This window comes from Fistularia commersonii, chromosome 8 (assembly GCF_037954325.1).
Source record: "Fistularia commersonii isolate RoL2024-O1a breed Wild chromosome 8, RoL_Fcom_v1.0, whole genome shotgun sequence".
NCBI classification, from domain to species: Eukaryota; Metazoa; Chordata; class Actinopteri; order Syngnathiformes; family Fistulariidae; genus Fistularia; species Fistularia commersonii.
In genome coordinates, this window is record NC_141291.1 from 6,594,603 (window position 1) to 6,615,491 (window position 20,889).

At 40.9% G+C, this 20,889-nt stretch overlaps 2 protein-coding genes across 2 annotated transcripts; both read left to right on the top strand.

The window, feature by feature from the left end:
• Nucleotides 1–4,570: 4,570 nt before the first annotated feature.
• Nucleotides 4,571–6,801, top strand: LOC147231742 (SH2 domain-containing protein 1B). Its single transcript, XM_086150313.1, has 4 exons — nucleotides 4,571–4,900; nucleotides 5,417–5,480; nucleotides 5,938–6,118; nucleotides 6,190–6,801. The coding sequence occupies exons 1-4, from the start codon at nucleotides 4,758–4,760 to the stop codon at nucleotides 6,231–6,233; spliced, it is 432 nt and encodes a 143-aa protein (XP_086006439.1). The 5' UTR covers nucleotides 4,571–4,757; the 3' UTR covers nucleotides 6,234–6,801.
• A 1,563-nt stretch (nucleotides 6,802–8,364) lies between these two features.
• cip2a (cellular inhibitor of PP2A) lies at nucleotides 8,365–20,781 on the top strand. The gene is made up of 21 exons (XM_086150800.1): nucleotides 8,365–8,485; nucleotides 8,873–9,020; nucleotides 9,560–9,672; nucleotides 11,122–11,216; nucleotides 11,309–11,405; nucleotides 12,055–12,177; nucleotides 12,583–12,728; nucleotides 12,877–12,952; nucleotides 13,622–13,861; nucleotides 14,167–14,329; nucleotides 14,403–14,547; nucleotides 15,181–15,280; nucleotides 15,684–15,802; nucleotides 16,130–16,313; nucleotides 16,418–16,492; nucleotides 17,176–17,286; nucleotides 17,660–17,856; nucleotides 19,181–19,294; nucleotides 19,399–19,481; nucleotides 19,698–19,837; nucleotides 20,432–20,781. Exons 1-21 carry the CDS (start codon nucleotides 8,384–8,386, stop codon nucleotides 20,576–20,578), a joined length of 2,718 nt encoding a protein of 905 aa, XP_086006926.1. The 5' UTR covers nucleotides 8,365–8,383; the 3' UTR covers nucleotides 20,579–20,781.
• Nucleotides 20,782–20,889: the final 108 nt, after the last annotated feature.

Consider the following 20,889-nt stretch of genomic DNA (forward strand, 5'->3'; position numbering starts at 1 on the left):
AAACATTTCTTTTTTTAACTGAACAAATCTATAATTTTGTCTTGATTTTTATTTTGTACACGCCTGTTCGCTCCTCCCTCAGTGTGAAGGACTGAGTGGGCCGCTCTTTGAGGTGTTATTTGGACATTCCGCCCGCTCGGGTTTACTTCCGGGCTCTCCGAAAACATCCAGATGGTTCACTGGAGGCCATAAATTGCGCGGACGTATGAATGAGAGGGTGAACGGATAAGTCTCCATATGATCGACCGGGGACCGATCCCGGGCGTTCCCAGCCTCTCGCTCAATGACAGCTGAGATAAGCTCCGGCATCCCCGTGACCCCGAGTGCAGGAAAAGCAGTTTAGATAAAGAATTCATGAAATTAACATGATTTGAGCTGCTTCCATGAGTTGATGTTTCCAGGTCAGGTCTTTCTTTACACAGTGGATGGTTTTGTTCAGCGACTCAAAAATATCATCTGATGCAGGCTGGCCAGGTTTGTATAAAAGTTTCAGAAGGCAAGCGGGGTGGTTGTCGGAGCCAAAACGCCAGACAGTTAATGTATCCTAATGACCTAAAACTGCATTATTACATATTACCAACATGTTAACATAAACAGTTTTACAAACCGAAACCACGCACAGGCACTGCAGACGAAAGTCCTCTTTTATCAAACTGTATCTCATCACGTCACATTAGCGTGTAAGTTTGAATGCACCCTAAAGGCCATTTTTTGCACCAGTGGTTACAAGCATCCAACTCTGAAGCAGGATCCTGTGAAGGAAGAGGCTATCTCTGTTCTGGGTGAGCTTACACAAACCAGGGTGCAGCGTAAAAAAAAAAAAAAAGAAAAAAGACATGGCCGGTGGCCCTCGGCTCCACCAGTCCCTGTCACTGATTAGTGGGTAGCAATTCCACTCGGAGGCCCTTCAGTGCCAAAGTATTAATAGCTCCTGAGGCTGCAGCTGCGCTGCACCCGGCCCACCCAACCCTTGGGATTCTATGTAAACATATGTAATTTAATGCGCAGCCCAGCTCGTTTGGCATTTCTGAAGGCATGAGATCTGAGCGCACGGTTAAGGTGCCATTAAACCTTGCACTCAACGGTTAGCATCTTTAAACACACCACTCTGGCTTAAAATGTGATGAAATAACAGATATTATACACATTCTTGCTATTCTGGGAAACCAAATTGACTCTAAAAAAGCCAGTTACACACAGTGGAATCGATTCATAGACAAAATGTGGGTAAATTATATTAAGACTTAAAAAGTCTTTAAAATAAGAGGGATCATTTGTGAGAAAAATAGCTCCCAGAAAAAAAAAAAAACGTGTGTGTCAAGTCAAAGTCCGAGACATTTTTAAAAAAGAAAAAAATTCACAAAAAAAAAATAAACAAAAAGAACGTGTTATGTAAATATCTGGTCAATGATTTCTTGGGTAACAAATGAAAACATTATCAAGAAAATTTAAATATTCATTTTGATAAAGATACGCATTGTGACACACACACACAGTATATATATACATATATAAATATATGTATATATATACGAAACTGATCACATTTAGAAAATAAAATCTAAATTTAAATGTTTTGCTGACACCAGACTGAAAAGTGACTGGCCGGTGAGAAGCCAGGTAAAAGGTCACAATAAGGTCACAATGTTCTAGCGACTTAACAAGCTTATCTTTAAGGCTGCGCCCTCTGGTCAGTCACCTGACTTGGCAGGAAGGAAAGGTGCAGTGTGGATCCTGTCCAAGAGATTATAGAAACAACACTTTGTGGTCAGTATTTTTCTTTTTTTCAAAGGAAACCGTTCATCCTGAGGATATCGATCATCTGGCGTTCACGGTTCCTAAAAAACACGGAGATCTTCGTTGAACCGTTGCGTGCGAGGCCACATAGTATCGCAACCGTTTTCAAAAAAAGATTTTAAAAAATAAATAAAAAAATAGACCAATAGAAATATAGCGAAAATAGTAATTGTACTTTTTTCTGCCCTTTTAGAAGATATTTTCCTAATCTTAGATTTATGGATGTGCCATCATGGTTTTCTTATTACTGTATTTCACTCATTCATGCCGCTCAATTCATGGATTGATTGGTATGGTCTCATCAATAATGTGATAAAACCCTGATTCTTATCAGATGTCTGGAAATTGTTATTATGGCATAAACATCGTCACTTTCCGACCCTGTAATGCTCACCTTCTAGAGTTTTCCCTGTTTCTTTCCTTCACCTACTGCCAATAATCAAGCACAAACAGACATGGTTACTACTTCTGATTGTCATAATGTTACAACATATTAGTCGGCATATGAAAAATAAAACTGGACCGGGGCAACCTAACCTAGGCAACCTCCGGTCGAGTCGGCAGGTGAGAAAGGGGTCATGAGGTCGGAGGGGTCTGATGATCTATTAGAGGAGCCTAAGCTGCAGAGATAATCGCAGCTCAAACATAGAAGCTGGACATATTCATGTGTGTTTAAGGTATCCTTAGGTAAAGTTAACGGGATAATCCAGCATGGGTGTGACACCATGAGCTGTCAGGTCTCGTCTCATTGGGGGCGCCGCTCTGAGAAAACATTCATGTTTCTGACCCCGCTTGAGTTTCATAATTCTGCTCCTGATGTCCACAACCTTTTTTTGTACCGGGCATGAAAATGTTTCTGCGGATCGGTTAATAAAAACGTTTGTCAGTTCACAGAAGTTCATCTGAATACAATGTTTACACTTTATATTAGCCAATTACAAAAGGGGGAAACAGACCCAAGTAAGATCTGTAAGGTTTAATAGAAAAAAACTATCATTTGTACCAAGAAAGATTTTCTTTGTGGATCGGGGTTGGGGACCACCGATTTACAGGAAACGACACTAATGGAAGACAAATTGAGTGAGAGTTGTAGAGTCTATCCACCGCTTTTGGGCTATTTCTTCTTACATATTTATGGGAAATGTACTACGGTGCAGTCGCAGGCCCCCTGGAGGCCTTTGCATGTTAACCCTGGGTTCTCTGTCTTCTTCCCATTTCATTCAATATATGAATGAATCATTGTTAATCAGAGAAAGGAAATGCAATGTCACCAAAATGGAGGGGAGTTCGATTTGTGATTTATTTGATTTATTTCCGTCCAGGTTCTTGGAATGTGTTGCTCCTAACCCCTACAGTTTAAGTTATTAATTTGTATCAGACAAAAATCAGTTTTTTGTCAGGTTCAGCTACCTCTCTTCAGAAAAACTAAAAGTTAAAATCTAACAAAAGGTTGTATATAAATGTCTAAATCTGATGAAATCATAAAAGAATGTTCTCATTAAAATAAGACGCAGCTGTCCTAAGAAGCCCTTGACACATATTTGATTGAAGTAGACCAATTCATGTTTTCTCCCCATAATTTCTTTCTAGTTTTCTCAGATTCAATCTAATTTTTTACATTTTTCGGATAGGATCTAATAGGAATACGATTCTAATTCTGTCCATGCTGGCTATTGATTAAAGACTTAAAAAAAGATAATAATAATAATCACACATAGAAAATCAGTTTACTATTTCTCAATATTATTATACAGCATGTTGTTACAATTTGTTACCTATTCTATGTCAGGATAAGATTTGTTGTAATGACAAGTTAGGGAAGGGGTTGGAGGAGTCAGTGAATCCCCGACACACCTCAAAGCAGCTCTTTTTCAGGGGTGATTTTGGAAATTGTAAAAACATACATCAGGAAAGACCAAGTTGCTCCAATATACTTTGAAATATCAGTGTTAAATCTGTGATCAGGAGCTGCTGACCTCCTGTGGGGAGATGTGGAAAGACACCTAAGTATGACTTTTTAATGACATCCTATCAGAGAATGAATTGGAACAGGCCTAAAATGAGACACCCTAACCCAGAAGCTGGCAATTATTTTGACTGGTGGGCCACATTTCTTATTATATTTTATGCGTGAACCAACTAGGTATCATGTAAATTGAACAAAATGAAAATTTCAATTGAAATATCTAAATATTTTGCCATTTTATTTCTACTTTAAAATAATTAATGATCATGAAAATGTACCGACATTATTTTCATCTAATCATCCATGCAAAATTAAACAAAAGGAAAAAAAATCTAAATTCAATATTGATTGAAAATACTTGTTAAAATATATAATTAAAAAAAAAAATAGTTTGGCGGGCTGGATAAAAAAGCAAAACGGGCTAGTGGGTCATACCGGTCTGTTGTGGTCAAGAGGGAGCTGAGTCAGAAGGCAATTTTCCAATATAAACATGATGCCTGGCCCTTTGTCTGCATCAGCAAAGTTGAGGCCCAAGGCCAAACAGTAACTAAATGGAAGAGAAATGGGGAAAATGTAAGAAATATGTAGGAAAACCCGTATGTGCAACATACATCTGAGCAGATGACCTTTTTTCTTTCTCGGTTTTTATCCTGGCTACACTGGACAATGCGTATTATCTGTTTGGGGCTTTGATGGCATAAATAGTTGTTGCAGAAACACACCTACTTCCTGCAAGACTAACCCTGTCTGTTGCCTCCTGTGCATTGTTTCACTTAACTCTTTACTGATCACCCAGGACCAGTGACCTGTTGCCATTAGCATCCTCAGATTGTAGATCATCTCTCCGCTAACTGACTTGAAAGAAGCCAGCCATTCAGGTGTGGGTGAGAATCTCTTCCTGTCCAGGACACCATCGGTGGTCTTTGGGAGCGGTAAGAGTTGGATCACACTGCAGAGCGGGTACAGTGGTGGTGTCTGTCGGTGTCTCCTCAAAATGGCAGCAGCTCCACCATCGTGTTACCACGGCGCCATGAGCAGAAAGGAGTGTGAAACACTGCTGGCGAAGAAGAACAGGGATGGTGCCTATCTAATTCGAGACAGCGAGACCATCCGTGGAGCCCTGTGTCTCTGTGTTTAGTGAGTTTTTATTATACTTTATTTCCACATTAAGCTGTGATTTTTTTTTTTTCCTTTGAAATCGTTAATTCTTTTTTTCAAGTACAACCAAATAATTGAATAGGTAATTATATCAGAGATAACTGTCTATTATTAATTTTGCTATCATATTTAATGGTCTCAACCACTGCTGGGTTCTGATGACATAACGGAGGCCTATGGCCTATTTATCTTTCCATTTCACACGTGCACTTTACGTGTCACTATATATATTCTATCCGACAGAAATGGCTCATTGCTATATACAGTGGTGACATTAGTATCCATTGAAAGAACCCTGGACTTTCCAAAATTTCTCCAGTACAAATGTCTACAAGGTTGACAACAGTCAGACAACGGTTGCAAAGCAGTAGATTTTTTGTGTTTGTAAGGAAATAAGACAAGTGATGAATGACGGACATTATTTTTGTGTATTTGCTTGATATTCTGCAAAGTCACTTGTGTCCAAATATATGTGTATATTGTTAATCTTTGCAGTAAACAGAGGATGGTGTATACCTACAGACTGTTTAAGACAAACTCCGGTCAATATTTAATTATGGTAAACACATGAAAACACACACATACAAATACAATCCAATTTTTTCTTTTCATTTCATCAAAAATTTAATTCTTGTACATTTTGTGATAATTATAAAAAATAAAAGCCTTTTTCTTCAAATAACTTCCACAATGTTGAAATAATGACAGAATTTAAATGTTTTTCTTCTCTTTGCTTTTTGAAATATTTTACAAAAGTAGTTGACAAAAGTTTTTTTGGTCCAACAAACTTCCACTGACAACTGTCAAAAAAACAGAACCGGCATTGTCAATTTTGATTTCACATCCGTGTTCTATTTATTCAGTATATAGTCATATACAGTGTATACAGTATTCATTATATGATCAATTGACCACAATTAGAAGGAATTAAACCATGTTTTTCACATAAGAAAAAAAAAACTTTAAATAAAAGAATGAGAAAAATAAAACATCCTTTAATGAAATCTATCACGCAGACAGAAGTGAGACAGATGGAGAAATACTTTGACAGCTTGGATGACCTCCTGTGTCACTATGAGAAGCGTGGACAGGGCCTGGCCATCGAGCTGCGTTACCCTGTCAAGAGGCGGCACAACATTTTGTCTGAACCACAAAAACCCCCCGAGATGGAAGAGGAGGAAGAGGCAGACTATGAAAGTGAGCTATCGATTAACTGTCATGCTGTCTATCTCATCTTTTTTTCGCTGACTTTTTCTGCTTCTCTTTAGATGTCCCTGGCTCACCTGATTATGTGAAAGTCTTGCCTTCCTGAATTCTGGCCTTCGCATCCCCGTAGAAACATGCAAGTGGAGCTGAACAATGGGTGTTAAAAATACGACTGTATGTTCACAGAACATATGAATACTAATTCTATCTTAAAATCAGTCGTTAAGAATAGAAACAGACCTCCATATCTTCTCGTGGTGTGAAAACAGTTTATTTGTGTTCACCTCTAGTATGATGTGTGGCTAAAAAGACATTGTTTATTTAGTTGTATAACATTTAGTAGAAGCACTTTCAACTCTCTCGCCTTGTGGTTGTTTGTGACCAACAACCTACTCGCTGCAGTTTCCACTATTAAAAGGTCATGTTTAAAACCAAGGATCAGAATTTATTGTTTTTTTTTAAATGTCTGATTTTTTCATTGATGGAATGGAACAGTGGCTGTCATTTGTATATTTCCTGTTTTTGGCCTAATATGCTTGAGCTTCTCATGTCCGAAACTAACCTTTCGACTTCAGTTTTTTTCCAGACAGCTGTGGTTTGTGGGAACCAAAGCTAGCAAAAATATTCTTGTATGCTGCTTTACATCCCACTCATGTTGATTTCATATACACAAGCCTTCCAGTTATGTGTTCAAGATGTTTTTGAGACTGCACTGAAAATAAAGAATATTCATCAGTAACATACTTTTCCTTTCGGCTGGGAGTGGCCGTGATTTATACCACTATCTGGATGGTCAAGGTTTCTTCCTAATATGGAGTTGTTTTTCACACCCTTTGGAAGAGGTCAACTAGGTACCAGGCCGTGTCATGAACTGGGCCTCCAGGCCTTCTGGGATTCGTCATTGCTACTGCATTGGGGGTGTTAGTGGAAAAATACAAAGTTGGGTGCACTTTTGCCATCACGTGATGCGTTCCCGCGCGTGAATCTTGCGCGAACTTTAACACAACCCAGAGGACCGAGGGTGTCGCGGGGGCCGGGGGTGTCACGGCAAACAGAAACAAGAGTGCACGGAAACAGTAATGGAGCGAACGCAAGATAGAGACAAGGATCGTGATCACAGGACAAAAGACAAGATGAGAACAAGCTTGGTGTGGGAGACAGAAGGAGGGCAAGAGCAAGCCTGAATTAGAGAATTTAATGTACCTAAGTTTCCTCGGGTGTTTTCGGTCTTAACACAATAATCCCCCAGCAAGAGCAGCCCGCTGCAGGTGATCACTCTTGAGTTTGTGTCCCATCTCCAACTGCTCAGGGGATTTGCCTTATAAAAACTGTTCGCCTAAAACTGTTCGGACTATGCAAGGGAGGGTTGTTTTCTTGCAGGTCAAGCAATGTTGTGCTCATTGTCAGGGATCTTTTCCAGCAGGGAAAAAAGCTAATCAGGATATTTTGTCCTGAACTGAGCGCTTGAAGATCTGTGAATACCTTGTTTATAATTGTTTTATTCTTGAATTTCACATAATCAAAACCAAGAATGAAATTGTAACAGGTGAAAATGTTTATGGTATATATGTTTATGTTCTGTCACACTGTCTTATAGATAATCAAAGTCCGTGTTTGTGTGAATTTAAAATATATTTGAATTTAATTTAGTTTTATTTTAAGTTAAGCGGTCAGGTTGTGCTACGAGCCTCGAGAAGCGTCAACCCTTCCGTCATCTCGCACAAACCATGTGAAAGGGGAGAGATCTGAATCTGGTTCGCTACAACAGCTAAAATCTCGAGTGTTGCGCTTCCTGATTTTGCTTTTTTATTTGACAGGGTTACAATTAATAAATAAATTACTTTGAGTTGTATAGAAAGTAATTTAGCCTTACTGATTCTTATTTTCAAAGTCAGTGACCCCTTCCACAAACATGGTCTGCTCCTGTCCCGTTCGAAGCTCGGCGCGGGAGGAAGTCATTGACAAGCTTAGAAGGAAGTAAAAAAACAAGCAGGTAGTCAAGGAAATCCAAATAATATCAACAAACAAACCAACAACAACAAAAAAAGACATTGTATAACGTATTCTAGTGCTACTACTGAGTATTAACAAACGCTACCGGGCGGCGGTTACAAGCCACGGCGTACTTTAGGAGCTAGCTAGCTTGCTGAATGTCATACGTCGGTTGTTTATTGTCAGCCGTTGTTTCGATCTCGCAGTTTGCTCTTTGTCGTTTATCTCACGAAGGCCCACTGGAGGACACTTTCCGTCGAAAGGATGGACTCGATTACTTGTCTGAAATCTCTGTTACTGGCCGTCCAGCAGTACAGAGACGGCAAGACGGCGCAGACCGCGACGCAGCTGCAGAAACAAGTGGAAGTGAGGACGCACAATATAACTTCTCAATATAACTTCACTGAGTTTCACAACTGTCCTGTCATCCGTTGGGAAAATTATGTGTATTTCTAATTTTACTCATTTATTTTGTAAAATCTCTGCAAAATGTTTATTATTAACGTGATACCTTCTTGATTACTTGGTCAATTCTGACAATCTTTCTGCATTTTTCACAAGTGTTGTCTTGACAATTAACTACCTGCCAGAAAGAGTAAAGAAGGGCTTAAACAAGAGTTTATACTCTGTGACATAGTTTGACTATTTAAGTCGAGGATTGACAAATCAACGTTGTCCAGATGTCTGTACATATATATATGTGAAGTCTGCGGTGTCGGCAGTGCATATTCAGTATTTTTGCAATGTTTGCAGGAGGTGTCAAGCCTGAAATGTGACCAGCTGTTGTCCTCAGGCCAGGCGCTTCACGCAGAGTGTGTGAGTGGGTTGGTGGAGGTGATCGGAAATCCCAACACCAGCCCTGTCCTGACCAGTTCTATCGTCTCCCTTCTGGCCCAACTGGGTACAGTCATCCCTCCTGTTTAGAGATAGGGCACATTCCCACACCTATTCAGATTGTCAAAATGTTTTTGTTCTGTACTGAATAGCGGCGGATACTGATTTTCTCGGTTAACATCATATTTAAACTGTCACAGTATTTAGATTTTAGTCTTGGTGATTTTCCAGTTGTTTTTTTTTATCTACATAATTCGTTGTCCATCCAAGATTAAAAAAAATATTGCAGTATTTAATACAAAAACTGACTCACATATGGTAATATGACCAACTGCAAGTTTAGGACGCTTATATGGAAGGTGTAACAATGAACATATATTTTGATCCAACATTATTGCAGTTTGCAAGCTGAAAAATTGAGTTCAATATCATGATAGTTGAATCGTTCAGCCCAGAAGATAGTAGTCATCACACCCCTAACTTTTTAGATAGGGGCAAAATGTGTGATGTTCTTTGTTTTAAATGTGTACGTTTAAGTGCTGTTTGTTAATGGCAAATGTTAAAAACATTTAAACAGGATATAACATTTGTGTATTTTCACTCTAGCCTGGGACAATAGCAGTTGTAAAATGCTTCACAGCAGCTACAACCTCACCAGCACCCTGGCCTCCATTATTCACTGCCACAGTGCAACACCAGAGGAGCCTCTGGTGCTACAGGTGAGTGTGTCATTGTCAGACTTATTTTTGTGATGTCACAACATTTGCTATATGTCTCATTTAACTGTTAATTCAGCTTATTGGTTTGATCAAAATGATTTTTAATTAGATTCAGAGTCATCATTTGTTATAGTATTAGGTTACCTAAAGTTTAGAAAGTCCAAAAGTGCTGCAAAATTATCAGTCCATCCACTCATCCATCTTCTGTTGCTTATCTGGGGTTGGATCATGGGGGCAGCAACCGAAGCAGAGAAGCCCAGAGTTCCCTTTCTGACATCACTTGGTCCAGCTCTTCCGAGGGGAAGTTCCCTGGCCAGCCTAGAGACATAGTTCCTCCAGTGTGTCCTGGGTCTTCCCGGGGACTCGTCCCGGTTGGACATGCCTTGAGTGCCTCACCAGGGAGGTGTGCCTGACCACATGCCTTAGCCACCTCATCTTGTTCCTCTATGTGGAGGAGCAGAGACTCTACTCTGAGCCCTTCCTGGATCGCCTAACTCCTCACCTTACCTCTTAAGGGAGAGTCTGGACACCCTGAAGAGAAAACTCCTTGCGGCTGAACCTTGATCTTCAGCCATAACCCACAGCTTGTGACCGACAGGTAAATTTAGAGCTTCGCCATTTGGCTCGGCTCCTTCTTCACCAACACAGACCTGCCCAGAGTCTGCATCGTTGCCGATGCCATACCAATCTGCCTGTGGACCTCCCACTCCACCCTTCCCTCACTCAACAAGGCCCTGAGATACTTGAACTCTTCCACCAGAGGAAGGACCTCTTCCCCAACCTGGAGTGGGCACTCCACCATTTTCCAGCTGAGAACCATGGTCTCGGATTTGGAGGTGCTGATCCTCAACCCTGCCATTTCACATTCGGCTGCATCTATCGGCTGTCACAGCTTGGTCTGCCGCCTTGAGAACGGAGGCACAGAACATGGTCCACTCAATGTCCCCCGAAGGACATAGTTGAAGCTCTGACTGAGGTGGGAGTTGAAATGCTTCCCGACAGTGGACTCTACCAGACTTTCCCCGTAGACCCTCACAATATATTTGAGCCTACCAGGTCTGACCAGTTTCCTCCCCCACCAACGGGGCCAGCTCACCACCAGGTGGTGATCAGTTGACAGCTTCCTCTTTTCCCCCGAGTGTCCAGAGCATGCGGCTTCTAGTCTGATGACATGACTACAAAGTGTGTTGGTGCCATGTGCACACATTTATGTCTGAACATGGTGTTCACCAAAGACAGCCCATGATGAGCACAGAAGTCTAGTAACGAAAACACCACTGGGGTTCAGATCAGATCAGCAAAATTAAATATTTTTTTCATGAAAATGTGAAAAAAACAACATAAAAAAATTATCTTAGTTTGTCAGTGTTAAGTAATAGTACAATAGAATAAGTTTTGCAGTTTTTGGAATTTCTTTTCACTGCCTTTTTTTTTGCTCTTTTCTTTTAGTGTCTACAGTTGCTGCAGAAACTGACCTACAACACTCGCGTTTTCCCGTCATCCAACCACATTCATGAGCTCATCACTTTCCTCATAAGCAACATGTAAAACCGATTGTTTGCAGCACAACAAAGTGAGAGCCTGCTGAATGTAGTGACGATCAACTGATCATATTCCTGTGGATGTCCTGTTGCAGCCAGTCTCGGAACGATAGCACCATCATGCCATGCCTCGGGATTCTGGCAAACCTATGTCGTGACAACCCCTCACTGCAGAGTCATATTAAGTCTTTGGTGAGTCTCTTGGTGCAAGCATGTAGATCAGAGGGAAAAACCCTCACGTGTAATTGCCACGGATGACTGGTTTTGACATTGTCAAAATTGCAGATTTACAATGCTGTTTTAATAGCAGATAGAACCAAGGCATTTCACTTCAGCCTTTCTCAGGGTCCTGCCCCCCTTGTTCTCTTAGAAAGAAAATACTTTGTGGACACAGGTCCACAATTCTTTGTTCAAGTTAAAAAAATCATCTTTGCATTAGTCAGCCCTTAATTTTAAATTAAATATCTTTGTTAATGAAGCCAACATTCTTGCTCAAACAAAATAGAGTGCAAAGCATATAGACTGTATTGTTTTGCTTCCTCTTGGCCAGGACTCCCTTGAAAAATAGGTTTTTCATCTCAATGGGACTTTCCTGGTTAAGTAAAGGTTAAATAAAAAGATAAAATAGAGGACATTTCTTTGTTTCTCACAGCTTCCTCTTTCTTCTGCCTTTTCTAATTAAATTCCATTTCTGAGATATCTTCCAATTTTTTAACTTTTACATTGCATATTACATATCTAGTACAGTAGAGTGTTATATTGCGCAGTCACTGAATTGTTCAACAGAAGTTATCAGTAATATAATATTGAGAAATATATTCCTTTTTGCTTGTTGTTGCAGGAGAATGTGAGGCCCTTCTATCGCACGCTGATCAACTTTCTGGCTCACAACAGTCTGACGGTGGTAGTGTTTACATTATCCATTCTGGCTAGCCTCACTCTGAATGAGAAGGTGGGAGAGAAGGTGAGCGGAAACATTGGCAACATTTTATATTAAAACTGATCCCCTCATATTTATGAGGGGTGATGGATAAACCTATGGTAGGGGTTGAACTGGGTTTTGAAAATGAAATACTCTGATATTTTAGTTTTCAACTTCAGGGGAAAAAAATGTGAGTAAACCAGATCCAGATAAAAAGCTCTTTATTAACGAATTAGATTACCTTGGCGACATATCTTTTTTTATATCTTCTCATCTTAAAAAAAAGTTTTTGTTCGTATGTAAAAAGTTGTTTTCAAATATGACTAATGTTTCTCTCAGCACACACGAAAATCTGAAGTACCGGTAAATGAAAATTATAATGTCAGTATGATGCTCCAGAATATGGAATGAGTTGTGATTCTCTGGTCATTTCATGTTTTCCTTAAGCTCTTTGATGCAAAGAACATCCACCAGACATTCCAACTTGTCTTCAACATAATTGTGAATGGCGATGGCACGCTAACCCGGAAATATTCTGTGGACCTCTTGGTGGATCTCCTGCAGCATCCCAAGATAGCTGAATATCTCACCCGGTAAATATGAACGCCCATACACTAATACACATATACACATATACACGCACACATAATACATGTGTGCATGTTTCTGCTCCTTCTGCCTGTCATTTAATACTGAAATGTACTTCACTTGTTCTACATACTTGTGCACACTTGTTCGCAGGTATGAGCACTTCTCAGCTTGTGTCTCTCAAGTCTTAGGGTTGCTAAAATCCAAAGATCCAGACTCTGCAGCAAAGGTGAGGTGATTGAAACTCTTCTTTATTTTATTCATTTTTTTACTGAACAAAAGACTGAAAGCCTATGTGTTAGGCTTTGCAGGTATGATCACCTGACCCTCAGGGGTAAAATTCATATTTTATGAAGTGTTTTATATTTGAAATTACAGTACAAGTAAAACTCGATAAGGCATTTGTTAATAGTCATTCCTATTATCTACTACTATAATGAAACAAGTGCAGTAAATGTTACTGTCACTGCAATGAAGACATGCAGTTCAGTACTTCCTATGCACTAATACATTTTTTTTTTCCCAGTATATACTTGGTGTGTAATTAAGAAACAATATATTGTAAACTAAATGTATCATAATAGTGTAAATATAGCACACATTCCAAATAGAATGCAAGCTAAAGTGAATAAATGGGAAAAAATGTTTTTTTCAGCAAATCACAGTATTTAAATCTCGTAATTATTATCAAGATCAGTCTTAAGTGAGCGACTAAGGAGCCTAACTTTTAACACAAACAATATCAAATGTATATAATCCAACTTCTGTCTTCATCATAGTGTGTATTCACTGCTCACCCCGATGGCAAATCACCATAATGACCATTTTTCTTGTACTTAGTGATAGTTCCTGTTCTAGGGGACAAAGTCTTCACTTTAGTGTTTGTTGTGAACTGCAGGTTCTGGAGCTGCTCCTGTCCATGTGCAACATCTCGGGTCTGCGTTCACTCTTGTGGCAGGTGGTCTTTAGACCAGCGGGACCCAAACTCCTGGCCACAGGCCACAGAAAGGGGACAGGGCTTGGCAGTCGGCACAAGGCGGAGTCAGGACTGGCTCTGGTGCAGTGGCTAAGCTCACCTGTTGAGGGCGCAGAATCCTGCTCACTGCAGGCCCTGCAGTTATTGAGGGAGCTGCTGGAGGTACGTCCGTCCCCGGTGGGAGGATGCTCTTTACCCTTGTGACAGTTTATCTACCCCCAAATCACCCTTTAGGCTGTTATGAAGGTTTATTATCCAGAAAGATTATGCTGACACTTAACACTATTAATGCTGTTTAGCCCAGATACAAACCCTGGGTTTTTATTCAACAATCCTATTTCTGAGTAACCCAGATAACAGTTTGATGAATTTGACTATCATGACCAAGGCTGGTGAAATGATTTCAGTGGTAAATGAAAGCTTCTTTTTTTTGTGTTACTTGAATATGGATTGTTTGGTCTTGGCAGGAGGCATTGGGAGGAGAAAATGTGTCGGACTATGTGCTGAGCTTTGTAGAAATGGTACTTCCAGTCTTGCTTGGGCTTCTGAAGGGTCTCCAACCTGCACAGGGAGATACTCACCTGAGGAAATACTGTCATTGCATAACACAGGTCGCTAGAGTTCTCCTCAATATCCTTACCCATCTGCTGTCCACACCTGCTTGTTTTTCTTTGTCTGTGCCCTAATTCCTTAACGTGCTCACTCCTCTCCACCGTGGAAGCCACCAGATCTCTTGTGTCTGCTCAAGTGAGCTCTCAGCTCTGCTTAAAACAGGTCGAATCCCTCCTCTCCTGCTGCTATAGCAACAACCCTCTCAGTCTCCCCCTGGGTTCTGACAGCGACCTCAAGTAAGTATGTCTGTAATATCACGTGCCTTGAGTGTGTTTTTTTCAAGTTAGAGCTAATTCTTCACCTGGAAAGTTCTTCACATGCTCTGCTGCACGTTATAAAACAATCAATTGATCAGTCAGTTTTGCTGATGGCGGAAGGTTTGAATTGCTGTAACCTGTAACCAATCAGTACTTCAATGATTGGACAAGGTTATCAATGGTCGAAGGATTTACATTTTTAAAATATGGTGGGGCAAGCTGTGGAGGCTACAGTTAGCTAACCAAATCATTAGAAGCAGCCTGTTGACACTTTCTCTTGGGATTCTCATACAGAAGCCCATGTTTCTGATAAAACTCCAGCCAGCAGCTGGAAAATAATTTAGCATCATAAACAGAAAGTGAGATTAAGGAGGCAGTAAAAAGATGTATGCACACTCACTGTTTGAGACCCATGCAGCCATTATAATTACAGGAGAACCAGTGCACACTTACTCAAAGCCTCAAGTGCTGCATGTTTAGTTTCTCATTTGACAACAACAGTTTTGAAATTAGCAAATACATCATGTTAGGTATTTCTGACTAAGTACTGAATACTTCTACTCACTATCTATGAATCTCTGGTACAAATACTCAAAATGTGCTCTGTTCTAGTCAGGTGTGTGCCGAAGCTCTTCTCAAGACTCTGGAGTTAATGAGCAAACTGAAACATCAGGTTAAAGACATGGAGACAAGCTTCTACAGGATGTTACAGGTCAACACACTCTTACTCCACCTCTATGGTTCATCAGTTGTTTTCATTCTTCTCTCCTTAAACAACAGTTGAACAAGATGATGGTACCATAGACACGTAGATTAACATTTGGGAGAACGAGGTGGGGAGCAACAGATTAACCAAAACTCAGTGTCATGTCAGTAGCATTCATTTATCAATTTACTGACAGTTGCACAAGTTTTGAATGAAGTGTAAAGTGGTCTTTTAAATTCAATCATTCATAAACTAAGTGGCAAAAGGAAGGGTAAACCATTGAATCATTGGCTACAAACAATCATGATGTCTGATCCCTGAATAGATTGGTCATGAAATAGATAGCGTCCAAGACTGCGCATATCCTTACCCCTGCTGACTGACTGCTGTCCATTTGTCTGTCTATCAGGATCAGCGGATGGTGACCCCCTTCTCCCTCGCACTAACGTCTCACCACAGAGACCGTGTGCAGACTGGACTCTCGCTATTGTTCGAAGCCACACCACTCCCAGAATTCCCGTCACTGGTGTGAGTCACCGCAAGAGATGATGATCTGATGTGCAATTGCCTACATTTTTTTTTGCTCCTTTTGTTTGTTTTAGTCTGTTACTACCAGGAATATCAGGCAAGATCATCAACCAAAATTGCCTTTTTATACATATTAATTCACATGAGGGGAGGCAGTCACATCTTGCTTCTGAATGTTATTGATCTCCTCAGACAGAGTAAAAAGTGATTCGTGTCGAGTTAGCGTTGGGATTTTGAAAGTCAAATGGAAAATTGATGCAAAAAAGGAGCTGGAACCTCCCTATTGGAATTCAAATGCAGTATGAAAAACGTGTGTTTTGTTTGAAGTCTCGGAGAAAGTATGGCTGCCAACAATGCCTACCGGCAGAGGGAAGCTGAGCTTTCCATCAAGAGGGTTGCAGTGCAGGAAATAGTCCCACCTCCAAGGACAAACACCGCCATGCTCGATGCCTCTGGAGCTTCCAACAGTGCAGTGCATAGCTTAACTGAGAAGATGCATACTGGCCTGGAGGTACTGTATGTGTGAGTGTATGGTAAATGCACATGCAGTATCATAATTTGTAACCGTCAGCCACGATCAAGAGTAATACTCTTATGTTTCGCTCAACTTTACAGCTGCAGGAGCAGGTAAAAGATTCACGTGTGTCAGAGATCATTGATGTTTATGAGCAGAAGCTCTCTGCATTTGTGGTGAGTGAACTACCCTTATTTTTTTAACTTGGGCCTTATTTGTTGTGAAGTAGACACAAAAATAGCTTGTAAATTAGTTTTTTTCATGGCCTGTGTATATAAGGCATTTACTACAAATTGGACCCTGGTGGGATGGATTCCTCCAAGAGCCCATTCGTCAAATGCCCCTATTTACTTCACAAGTTAAAAGGGATGGGGCTCTTTTGCATCATGATTTTAAACGGGGTATTCCAAGAATATTTCAAGGCTTACGGGGTTCTCATATCTAATTGAAGTAGTTTTGAAACCCGCTTTTCTCAAATAAAGTCAATTCAACTGTTTTCTTTTTTAAGTGAAGTTCAGCTGAATACCACAATACCACATTCAGCATATTTCTTAGTATTATGTTTTACCATGTGGCAGTTCTCGGTCATGCTTAAGTCTGGGTATATCTATGAAGCTTCTCAGTAATTCAGGTCATGTTTTATCCATTATCCCAAATCTTAGCATGACAACTGAACTTAAGGTCTTCAAGAAATCAGATCCAGTTGCCGCAATAAGATTTTGACAAGGATAAACCTGGGTATATATATCGTATGAACTAATGAGTCTTCAGAGTAATATTGTAGATTGTGAATATTATGATTTTGTCTTAATAAAAAATCTATCTATTTTTGCCCCCCCACCCTCCCCCAACCCATCAGTCTAAGGAGAGCCGTCTTCAGGACCTGTTGGAGGCCAAAGCTCTGGCTCTTTCCCAAGCAGATCGTCTCATCGCTCAGTATCATTTCCAGCGGGCTCAGGCTGAAGCTGAGGTGACGTACACACACGGGAGGGTCTGAGACGACGACCCTCCTTAGTCCGTTTCATGACTGAACAGAGTGATCACGTTCTCGTGTACTTGTGTGTTCTCTTTTCTCCCGGTTCTCCGTCTTCCTCCCACAGTTCAAAAGCGGTCAATAGGTTCATTGATCACTAAATTGTCTGTGGGTGTGAATGACAGGGTGAATGACTGTGTTTCTACATGAAACTCTGGAATTGACAGATCCCCTGTATGGGTTAGAATTAATTTTTTTTTAATTATATTTTATTGGTCCTTCAAATTAGGACAACCTCAGGTTGCTCAGACCCCTCACTCACAGGCCCCACAGACAAGAACACGAAGTGTTTGTCCATCTGTGTTGGCAGGCTCGTAAACTGGGCTGCCTACTGAAAGAGGCAGAGCGGCGGCGTGAAGGGCTGCAGGGTGAGCTGAGTAGCCAGGTCCTGGAGGTGCAGCGCTCCAAGGCTGACATGGAGGAACTGCTGCAGCACAATGCCAGGTTGCAGCAGGATTCTGATGAGCATCAGGCCCTCAAGGGAGCCTACAACACGCTGCTGCACAGGTGCTTTCACACAGACCCACAGACATCTTTTGGTCACTTAGGCAATACCAATGTAGAATGTCCAAAAATATCGAATAATGTAATAATGCTGCCACTGTTGCTTATGTCGTAACACTGTCTGGGTAGTGACGTCGTGAGGTAGCTCTGAGTTTGGTCCCATACATTTTACGCTACGTGGCACAAACGTGTCATCTCTGCAACCCTTCCCATTTGAACCCAAGAGAGATGTGAATGAGGAGAATAATGCTGAATACAGGGGCTAAAATGCAAACAAAAACACGAAGAGGCAGGAGTCAGCAACAGCTGTGCGGCAACTGCCTTGCTATGCTAACAGAGAGAGAGAGAGCGTCTGTTATGAGAAGCTTCACTTTTGTGCACTGTAGACTAACAGACTGCTGTGTTGTTTGACTGTGTGGCTCATTGTCAGCTTCCTCTGTGATAGTGCTTGTGCCTAGTCTTTCGTCAGATGCTAATTCTGCGGTGGCGGGTTTTTGACATCCTCACAGGAGAACATCCGGCGTCTCCTGCTTGTGGTGTTTCTTCAAGTGGGCTTCACTCAGTTCCCAAGGACCTTTTGTATGCAGAAAACTGTAGGCACGGTGTTTAGCTTTAGTGTCCATTGAAAGTAGTTGCACCCGTAAGCTCTTTCAGCACCTTACTTCGGCTAAATGCATCCAGAGTGAAGCGGCGAGAACACAACGGATCCCTAAGAAGTTGTGTGCGTCCACAAGCAATTTCCCACTGTTTCTTCTCTCCTTATCCCTTGGAAAGCTGTGGAGACTAGCGTCAGTGGAAATTACACCCAAAATCAATCAGCGCAATTTGGTATTATTACTGTGCATTCCATGCTGTACCGAGCGAAAGTTAACACTTGTGGAAAGCCAAGGTTAACACAATGCAACCTGTATACGTCATTGACCTGGCATGCATTGCGCTAGTAAAACAATGCCTGCTGCGTAGGTTAAAACATATTTTATAAAATGTGATTTTTAAGGAAATCACAGTTCTCCATGATTTTTAGCAACACATTCTAGTATGAGACAAACATTAAAACATACTTATACCAGCTAGTCCTCCTAGGCGGGTTTCCCTTTATTATTCCCAGCATTTCGTGCTTGTTTCTTTTTTGAAGACATCTTGGTCTTTTGTCTCTTTTTTTTCCCAACCTCTTGGTTAGTTCAAACATTTTCCCAATGTTTTTATTGCTGAAAATGCTTTAACAATGTCATTAGGGAAAACAAAAATAAAAGTTTTTAGAACATTGTCAAACTGTGTAAATGCAAACTTTGAGCAATCAAGCAAATAACAACCCCTCTTGTTTCAGATTCACTGAGAGCGAGCGGCTGCTGAAGGAGCTGCAGGTGGCTCACGCCGGCCTCACCAAGCAGAGTGAAGCTCTGAGAAGGAACCACGAGGCCCTGCAGCTGCAGCACGACAAGTCCGACGCTTTTGACATTTCACAATACAAAAATTAACCCCAGGGTAAAATTGAGTACTGGTAAGCTTTACTTAATTCCCCCCCCATAACTGTGCCTTTGACAGGAAAGTGTCTGATTTGGAGGAGCGTGATGAGGAGATCAGGGCACTCCGCTCGGATCTCCAGCAGAGGGACAGCGACATTGCAGGTTAGTTTCTCACTTTAAAGGAAATGCAGTCATATAGAAACTGACTGAATGGCGACACTAATCTGACTCAGACTAACAAAAGAATCATCTGCATCACAGAAAGGAGACAAAATAAACTTTGGCAGTTTCCTGTTTGTTAAATTGAAATACTAGCTTTCTGATTTGCGACTTCGCATTGAGTTTGATGTCTTCATGCAATGTCTTGTTCGACATCAGGTCTGAAGGATGAGCTGAAGGCCAAGAAGGAGAGTGAAAGGGAGAAGGAGCGGGAGCGCAGAGATCTTGAGGAGACCGTGAACATGCTGAAGAAAGAGCTTCACAAGACAGAGCAGGCCAGGAAGGACGCCAGTATCAAGGTGAGGAGGGGCGAATGGTGTTGGAGGGAAGGACTCTGAGTAGCTGTGGCTGATTCCTAAGGAGTATGATTTGCGAATACATTCAAACATAAGGTTTCAGTCAGTTGCAGGTTTTTCTCACATGAATGACATCCTCATGATCTATGTTTCTTAATGGTTGCACTCTCTGTTCCCTGACAAAGCTGGGCTTTTCAAACTGAGGGGTGCCGAGTAATTGAATTATTGAAAATTGAATAATGTTGACATGATTTGATGTACACTGTTATTTATTTTTACACATTTTTACACTATTTTTATTTTGTACACTGTAATTATTTTCACAAGAGCTATAAATAAAGCAATTATAAGATCAGGAAATGAATGATGACAATTGACCTTCCAATCAGCAAATTTTGAAAAAAGACCAGATCTATAAATTAAATGTGTCTACAGCTTAAAGGGTTGTGAGGAGCTGTTAGTTTTTGGCATCTTTCATTTGAAAGTCAGCCCCGGAAAAGTTTCAAGTCACAGAGTCACAACTCTGGTAAATTGATTGGCTGCTGAATATTTCCTGATGTTCTCTGAAACCCACGCCGTCCCCACTTCCTCCGGCAGGCATCATCCCTGGAGCTGCAGAAGAGCCAGCTGGAGACCAGGCTGAAGCAGAAGGAGGACGAGCTGAGCAAACACTCTGCCATGATCGCTATGATCCACAGTCTGAGTAGCGGCAAGCTGAAGAACGACGTCAACCTGTCGCTCTGATCCACCCGAGTCCCAGTGACAACATAATTGTTAAAACTAGCTGAATCAAGACTTTTGAACTTTTAGAGCTTTGTGTTGAAATCATGGTCATTTAAGATGCACTAAATGTGTGTTTTTTTTAAAGGAAGTTCTTTGGTCTACCTGTCCCCTTTTAATTGTTTAATAAATATCACATATGTATTTATCCAAAATTGCAAATGAAATGTCGAATTTTTCTGTGAGTCACCTCACCTTTGAAATTTTATGGTCAAGAGTTCAGGAGCAAGTGAGCTACCTGTTCAGGAGCTACCTGTCCCTTTTTAATTGTTTAA

What these genes read in the sequence shown, in the direction of transcription:
- LOC147231742 (XM_086150313.1), top strand. Translation starts at nt 4,758, where the DNA reads ATGGCAGCAGCTCCACCATCGTGTTACCACGGCGCCATGAGCAGAAAG. An exon ending in GCCCTGTGTCTCTGTGTTTA is followed by an intron (nt 4,901 to 5,416) that starts GTGAGTTTTTAT and finishes TAATCTTTGCAG; the next exon opens with TAAACAGAGGATGGTGTATA. An exon ending in GGAAGAGGCAGACTATGAAA is followed by an intron (nt 6,119 to 6,189) that starts GTGAGCTATCGA and finishes GCTTCTCTTTAG; the next exon opens with ATGTCCCTGGCTCACCTGAT.
- cip2a (XM_086150800.1), top strand. Translation starts at nt 8,384, where the DNA reads ATGGACTCGATTACTTGTCTGAAATCTCTGTTACTGGCCGTCCAGCAG. An exon ending in GGTTCTGACAGCGACCTCAA is followed by an intron (nt 14,548 to 15,180) that starts GTAAGTATGTCT and finishes GCTCTGTTCTAG; the next exon opens with TCAGGTGTGTGCCGAAGCTC. An exon ending in GAGGGACAGCGACATTGCAG is followed by an intron (nt 19,482 to 19,697) that starts GTTAGTTTCTCA and finishes GTTCGACATCAG; the next exon opens with GTCTGAAGGATGAGCTGAAG.